The following is an 8360-nucleotide window of genomic DNA, read 5'->3' as shown; positions in this document are numbered from 1 at the left end:
GGGGCATACGTGTTTAAATATTCTGCTTCTTTACCTTCTCATGGAAAACCACATGCCCTGTTGCTAAACTCAACACTCAAACTGACATTCACAATGCCAGAAAGTGAGTAGAAGTGAAGAAATAGAGTTTTCAATTCTGTCACCGGGGCTTATCCTTCGACAGGTGCAGTCCCAGTGAGAGACCTCAACTTTAGTTTACTTCTATGTTTGTGCACTTCTTGTTTCCATCCATATTAGTCATCAAATAATCCATAGCATGTCTGGTTCAGTTTTTCATTATTTCTTAGCTGCTGAAATGTGGCACAACTGTGAAGAAGCCTGTGATAAGTGTTATGCATTACCATTCTGGCACATTTATACAGATGGGTCCAGAGGAGCTGCTGCTGCTTTCTTCCCAGCAGCAGTGAATGTCCAAGGACCGGGCCATCTGGCTGAGTGCCTGGCCGCCTAATGGATGGAGCCCATCCTCTCTGGCCCACAGAGTTTTATCTTAGACTAACAAGCAGATGCTGCTCCACTCGCAGCACCTGCCTCATCAATCTCTCTCTCTCTTGTACTCCGCTCGATCTGTCTGCTTCACCTCTCTCTGTACTCTCCCTTTTCCATTTTTCTCTCCTTGTCCTTATATGCCTCCTATCGCTTTCTCTGCTGCTGATGCTCCTTCATCTGAGCCAGCAGGCATCCCTCTTCACCCTGGCATGGCCGCTTCTCTTTATCAGACAGACAAACAAGGTGGAGATAAACACCCGCACAGATACACGCATGCCAGTGCAAACACAACACACACTTCTTTACAACGTCAAAAGGTTTGAATCGTTTCATGGGTCTTGCCTGCCATCTGCTGGTCTAGAGAAATAACAAAACCAAGGGCATGAAAAGGTTGATGCGTGGTGTACAGACATGAGCAATAAACAAGAAACGTAGTTTCCTGGTCGGTGTCATTTGAAGTTCAGTATTTTCACTATCTGTTATGTTCATTAAGACACAGGGGGGGGGGGGGGGGGGGGGGGCACCAGCATAGCACCACAGCAATCTCTCATGTTACCGTACATGATCCCAATGAGTTCCACACAGTTTGGGAAATTTGGAGAAAATAAATACAGCACTTATATTGGATCTGTAATGCATATTGGCAGCACCGTGAGCTGATGTATTGCAATTGCTATCAAGAGACATAAAGTCAGATTGCTGCTTTCCTAATCAACACCAGTTGCATATGTCTAACTACTATGTCTAGGGTTATTTTTGGGGGGCATTTAATATTTAATTTAAAAATACTTTAAGGTCTGTAAAAGGTAAAAACTCACAAGCAAATAAAGCATATGTTAGAAGAAAGTCTGAAAAAAATTAATACAATTTTGTGTACTGGTGGCATTGTTACAAATAGCAAAGGCAGAACTGCGGACCAAGTGACTGTCTGACTTTGTGCATAAATATTGTGCCTTCCAATGCAAATTATATTGAAATCAGAGAGGCCAAACAGCGAGACGAGAAAAAGGTGGCAGGAGAAAAAGAAAGAAAAGAAAACAAAAGTAGTGACAAATAATTGATGGGGATGCACACCTTTTAAATATTAAGCAAGGGAGCCACAAGATTTACATAGCACAAACAGCGTAAACAAAAACAACAGACATATGTTGCTCTGTGAGAAAGTGAAATGAGGAAAGGGAACAGTGAGGGGGAGGGAAATAATGGAAATGGGCTGATGTTTACCTTTGTTTTCAGGTGCAGGGACATCTCCGTCTCTGTAGGGCAGAGGAGACAACATTCAGACCACTTTTACACTATTACACTCATGTCAGGGACGTCTGGGAGGTGTGATGACAACTATGGGAGGATTTAGAGGTTGAAAGGGAAGGCTCTTAAAATCGTGCAGCTGCAGGCTCTCGTAGTACACCACTTCTGCTTTCGATCAGGAACACACGCAGTCGAATGAATTTGAAAAACAGGAAATGGGCACACGCTGCCACACAAGCCGACTGCATGTTCATTTCTGCCTGTCTGACCAACTTTCAGGGAAGTGTTGACGGTATAGGAAACCAGCCATGGATCACTGGCTGGGCACTTATTACCATTAAACAAAACTGGTCTGGGCACTTTTTCTGCTTTCATAACTCAGACCCAGCAGTGGGGCAGGATGATTCATATTCAATGTCATCCTTTATTTACTTTCAGTGGAATCGTATTGTGATGATATAATCACGTGGTGTTATCATTTGACAACATCCTGGTGTCTTAATCACTAATTCCAAACCCATTGTAAAAAAAAAAAAAAAAAAATGAGTTATTAGACATTTGTTTTACACAACAAAGCATGCAATTGTATGTCATTTGTCATACATCTGCCATATTGCTTCATCTGTATAAGAACAAAATTCTTATCAATACCATGCCATTGATTTCAACCATTGTTGCCCAGCCCTGCACATCAGACATCTATACCAGTTCCTCCTGACCATTTTTTTTATTTTTATTTGTGCTCGACTATTTAGGAATGTAGTATATCAATCAAACAATAAGCCAACTTTAAGTGTAAAGGTTCAGATGATGTTGTCTGAGCAGATGACTGGTGTAACCGGTTGGGCTTCAACAAGAGGCAACAAGCCTGAGATCCGACAGGGGGGGGAAAGCCGGAGAGCCAACAGGCATGAAAAATTAGGTCACATCCCGCCCCATCTTTTCCTGTTTCACTCCCTCGGCTGTAAGAATACAGAACTGTGTGATCCAAAGCAAAATGATGCATCAGGAAATTAAGATTATTAAACCTGACCAAATTGTGGTCTTTTATTTGGAGTCTGTTAATCCTGATAAGGCACTGTGGTTTCCTTTGTTTTCAAACATCTGTCCAGGAAACACTTTTTTTCTCCTCCTCACGGTCAACTCTCTCTTTCTGCCAGGTTTGTCGCTCCACAACAACACTGAGGCTCATTAGTTGCCATGGTAGTCATCTCTTCCTTTGAGCAAAGCGTGCCTTTTCATGGCTCAAATGTTTTCAGGCCGCGAATAAACTCTCGGCGTGAGTTCACAGACTTTCTCTGCTCTCACTTGGTTCTCTCTTCCTCCCACAAAATATAACAGAATCATCTGAGAGGGCGTTGGTCTGTATCTGGCTGATAGATAAAAGCCACAACTTTGACATGCTTTTTACAACTTCCCATAAATACAATGAAGAGACAAGGTCTGTGTATAGATAAAAAAACAAGTGCCAGTTGGCCTGCATCTACAACAACAGAAACTAATACTAACTACATCCAGTTAATATTATACCTCACTGCTTTCACTATGAGGTTTATGGTGGGTCATAAACATCTCAAAGGCTTATTTTGTCTTGCTACTGCGTCCCAAATAAAGTTACCTTTAAATTAGCCAACTCATATGTCCTTCATGGACATTTAATTCTGATTTTAAATGTTATTGTTATCTCTGTGTGGTATTGTTCATTCAGGGACTTTTCCGGCCCTCATCACCAGGTCAATGATACCCTAGCAACAACACAACATTCGCAGAGGACAATGAGTCATCAGTATCACCTCACCTGTCCCCACACACCTGGGGTTCACAATACAACTGATATTAGATATACTATTAGAGACATACGAGTTATGAATCATATTCAAAAATGAAAAGCAACAACCACGGCACTGCATGTTGGTAAAATTGTCTGTGTGACACATGGCATGTGTGTTTCATTGCAACATTAACCATAATTAAAAACTGCAAGAGGAAAGTTATATTTGAATGTAAGACTGGGCAATATATCAATGATGTATTGATACCGCGATATGAGACTAGATGTCGTCTTAGATTTTGGATATATTGTAATATAGTAAGTGTTGTCTTTACCTGGTTTTACAGGCTGCATTACAGTAAAGTGATGTCATTTTCTAAACTTACCAGACTGTTGAAGCTGTTCTATTATTTACCTTTACCCACTAAGTCAATAAATCATTTCTGGGGAATATTTAACAAAAATCTCATTGTGTAAACAACATTTTGTTAAAGCACCAATAGTCAACCATACAACATCGTCGCAATATTGACATTAAGGTCAATAATATCGTGATATTTGGTCAATAATATCGTGATATCTGATTTTCTCTATATCAGCCAGCCCTACTTGTGTGCTTGAATGTAGTCCACTGTGTGTTGAGCTTCCATTGTCATCTACACTTGTGGGTTTTTTTTCCTCTCCTATAATATCGATCTAAGGGTTTTACTAGTTTATTAACCTACATTTAGTAAATAACCATTAAATAATGACTTTACATCTTCATCTTTTGTCTCTCCAGACAGCATGATGTTACACACTTGTCAGTCAGTGAGTCATCGCAATGTAACACCAGAGCAGCGTGCAGCGAAGAGAGCAACACCAACAAAGACAACACGACTCTCTTGTGTGTCCTCTTTGTGTCTACGTTCAGTTGCACGCATCTTTAACGAGGAAGCATTCGTTGTACATGTGTTTCTTTAACTTAAAAGACTTGTGCACAAACACATGAGCCCACAACCGACAGCAACAAAAGACACCACTGACTTCCTGTGTTGACTTGACGCGGTATTAGCGCTGCATCCTCCGCAGCAGGCATCATTTTCCCAAACTGTAACACGATGAAACACAATAATGTAACGTAAAAGTCAACACTTGTCTGGTAAACAAGAAAAAAAGTCTTACCCGTCCTCCAGGTGACAAGCCGCTCCGCAGCTCGCCATCTCCGCCACCATCCTGTAACCAAACCCTGTTGTACTTTCTGTTGTTCCGCAGCGTGCAGCGGCTGCGCAAAAAGAGCACCTGAAAGGCAATATGATCCTCTCATCGACTGATATATCAGTGGCCCGTTAAAGCGCTAGGCAGTAATTGGCGCAAGAGTGGTCATCGGAGCCCTCGTGGCTGAACTACTTATTTGCGTTTGTCCCTTTGGGTGCATCATCCCTTCAGCAAAACCTAGAGGCAAAACCAAACAGTATGGCTTAACCAAAAAAATGGCGCTCACTGTTTCCTACAAGTCCATAAAGAAAACAGCCGTTTTGCATTGAGATGTGGATGCAATTTGCTTCCTCTTATAAACACTGATTGTGTGCACGCAAAACATTAAACGTAACGTCTTCACATCATGCTATTCATAACTGCGCCGTTCACAGCAAAAGGCGCAGCTTTTAGGATCAGCGGTGCTGCGCAGTTGCAGCGCGCAGTGCATGAAAGCGCACATGGCGTGGCCTTTGTAAAGTCGTGTTGATGATTTACAGCCGTGCTTTTGCCATTTTTTTCTTCTATTTTTTTTTAAATTCTCTGATAATTAAAAAAAAAAAAAATGGCAAACGCACGGCTGTGTTTGCTGTTACACACAATACAAGACTAATATCGGCTGCATGCCTGGTCAAGTTGTTTGTGGAATGACAATAGAGAATAAAGTAAAACCAATTCATATTTTAGGCTCTATATAATTACGTTTTTGTGAATTATTTCACGCAGCCAAAGGTTTCTCCTAACAGCACCTACCCCAGTAAACTAGGCAACAGAGAAACTAGGCAGAGAGCTGAAAAATAAGTCTGCATACATCTGAGAAACATTTGGTTAGATGCAAATTTTCTCCCACACATAAAAGGAACAGCCAGCACTACACAGTGCAACTAGGTCATTTTGAGCGGGAAAACATGCACATCAGTTTGCAGAGCTGCATTACCCAGAAGACACCAGCAGATGTCACATCAGACTACAAAACAAGGACAGCCCCATGTAAAACCATGCCTCCCCAAACTGCCCTTGCACCAGAAGACACATTCAAACTAGAGTCATGTATTGGACACAAGGACTGATCAATGTCAACATGGTACATAGTTAAAAAAGGGTGACCATCCGTGGCATAAGCTCACTGTCCACCAGAGAGAGCAAGAAAGGTAGTGTGGGCTCACTGTGAGCATCTGAGACGTCCAGTGGGACAAATGAGTGAAGGATCAAGGGCTTTCCTATTGATCTTCCCCTTATTGATCTTTTCCTCTCTCTCTCTCCATCCGCCCATTTCATGAAGGGATGTGTTGTCTGCAGCAGGGAGGGGGGAGAGAGAGCGAGAGAGAAAGAGAGATGCCGCAGACTAACAGGGACATTTTCCAAGTCTCAGAGTCTGAAGGGAGAGATCCGCTCCTCGGTGCAAGAAGAGACAGCACCGCATCAGACTCAGTGGCGTGACGATACCCCAAATACCTCAGGAAATTGGAGGAGATATGCGAGAGAAGTGGAGGAGAGGGGGGGTGGGGAAAGAGAGAAGAGGACGGGAAGGTCAGGAGGAGAGGAGTTGGGGTGAGAGGAGAGATAGGGAGAGCCAGATTAGCTCGGAATAGAAGAAGGTTGTGGGTGGGAATTTTGTTTCCTGTTGTAGTCTTTGTGTGTGTGTGTGTGTGTGTGGTTGGTGTGTGTGTGTGTGTGTGTGTGTGTGTGTGTGTGTGTGTGTGTGTGTGTTTTGAATCTATGTACATTTTTAAAATTCAATAAGAGAAGTGTAAAAGAAGAATAGAAGAAGAAGAGAAGGAGTCATTCAAATCACATTAGAAGTATAAAAAAAGCTGGAGATTTATGATTTGGGATCGTCATCCTTGAGACTCGGTGTCCTGAAGCTTCAACTTGACCTGAGATAAAGAGCTGAGACTTGACCTCAAATCAATAAGTAACAGGTCCAAGACTAAAGCCACTCTAGCTGCTCTGGGACGCTGTACTGAGGCACAGCCCAGCAGTGCTTTGAGCTTAGTTTACTGTGTTGACCTTTTACTCTAAATGACAAACGTGATCGTCATGGTGGCACAAGAGGAAAACTCAGGAGATCATCTAAGTCATTTAGATCCATCCTGTGGGAACCATGAATGTCTGCACAAAATGAGGTTGAGATATTTCACTGGTGACAACATTGAGCTGCCGGTGGCGCTATAGGAAAACTCAGGAGATCACCAAAGTCAAAGGTCATCCTCTGGTAATCAAGAATGCTTGTACAAAATTTAAAAACTTCAGTCAGGACCAACGTGGTGGACTTACCGACCGCCCGACATAGTAATCTATAGAGCAATGCTGCTAGGTCGTGTGGCTAAAAAAATGCAAAAAGTGCATTTCACTCACATAGAGATGCTTTTATTCACTACTTGCAACTGGACATTTAACACTGTTTCCACTTTTTTTGTAATTATCAAGCTAAGCACTGATAGACTGGAAAGATTTGTTTATTGACTTGCAAGTAAAGTTTCATAGACTTGAGACATTACTTAGACTCAAGACTTTAACACCCTGATAATTATATATATATATCAAAAGTTGAACCGAGGTACATTTTTAAAAACAGGTATTGTAATAGTCTTAATCAAAAGAAACAGCAACATAATCTTTCCCTCTACTGTGGCTCAATTGTGTGTGTGTGTGTGTGTGTGTGTGTGTGTGTGTGTGTGCGTGTGCGTGTGCGTGTGCGTGTGCGTGTGCGTGTGCGTGTGCGTGTGCGAGTGTGCGTGCGTGCGATGGCAGAGCTTTGTTTACAGATCGACCAACCTGTTTGGAAACGATGATGTCACACACCCCAGAGGCTTAACATGAGCCCTCATTGTGCAGACTCCTTATCCATCAGATAGACACAGTCAACACATCACACAAAAAGACACTGTCACTCACATTTAAGGACACTCAGTCAGGCAAGAAGAAACCCCGTAACCTCGTCTGTGCTCAAACATTCCCTTTGTAACACACATGTATTCACACACACATATGCACAAAGGTGTCCACTTTCTGGAGATGAGGAGCTCCATATCCTTTCAGTTTCAACGGGCCATTTTGCCATCCGTTATCCCTGGCGAGATCCAGAGTAACAACAGAGTAGTGGCTGCTGTTACCCTGTAAGGCAACCTCATTCAGTCTCATACAACGGCGTTTGATGCATTGGCCTAAGAGATGGCGGTCCTGTGTAATCTATAGGATAAAACTTCCTATATTGAAGCACAAAAGCACGAAAACAGAGCAGCGGTGTAGTTGGAAATGGAGTTTTAAATCAACAAGGAAAAATGTTTCGTAAAGTGTAATTTTGTTTTTATTAGCAGACAACTCTTGGACTTGGATTCAAACGCCAGTGACTTGGGACTGAACTTTCCCCTAACCCGCTTTCCCTTTGATGCCATGTTCATTATCCAAGGTCTATATTTGTTGTTGGTTATTTTTATTTGTATACGTTTTATTGTTTTTCACCAGTCACCTCTTTTTGCCGTTGCCATCGTGTTTTCCACTCGGGTTGAGATTTAGTTTTACAAGTCCCTTGGGTTGTTTTTTTTCATCTCACCCACACAGTTTACACTCCTTTTGTTCTCTATTTTCAGTGTGCTGTGTTTTAGATGAGAAA

At 42.2% G+C, this 8360-nt stretch overlaps 1 protein-coding gene across 2 annotated transcripts in view; it reads right to left on the bottom strand.

Annotated features, from left to right (window-relative positions):
* The window catches only part of si:dkeyp-97b10.3 (uncharacterized), a 12854-nt gene extending 7703 nt beyond the window's left edge, over window positions 1-5151 (bottom strand). For both annotated transcript variants that reach the window (XM_032510021.1, XM_032510023.1), the window contains exons 1-2: window positions 4673-5151; window positions 1714-1745 (exon numbers count right to left, since the gene is read on the bottom strand). In XM_032510021.1, coding sequence (XP_032365912.1) covers window positions 1714-1745; window positions 4673-4722 — 82 coding nt within the window. In that variant the 5' untranslated portion in view covers window positions 4723-5151. The remainder of the gene's footprint in view (window positions 1-1713; window positions 1746-4672) is intronic.
* Window positions 5152-8360: the final 3209 nt, after the last annotated feature.

Source organism: Etheostoma spectabile, chromosome 3, assembly GCF_008692095.1.
Source record: "Etheostoma spectabile isolate EspeVRDwgs_2016 chromosome 3, UIUC_Espe_1.0, whole genome shotgun sequence".
NCBI lineage: Eukaryota > Metazoa > Chordata > Actinopteri > Perciformes > Percidae > Etheostoma > Etheostoma spectabile.
Note: the sequence above shows the minus strand (reverse complement) of the source record. Positions and strands in the feature narration are given on the sequence as shown.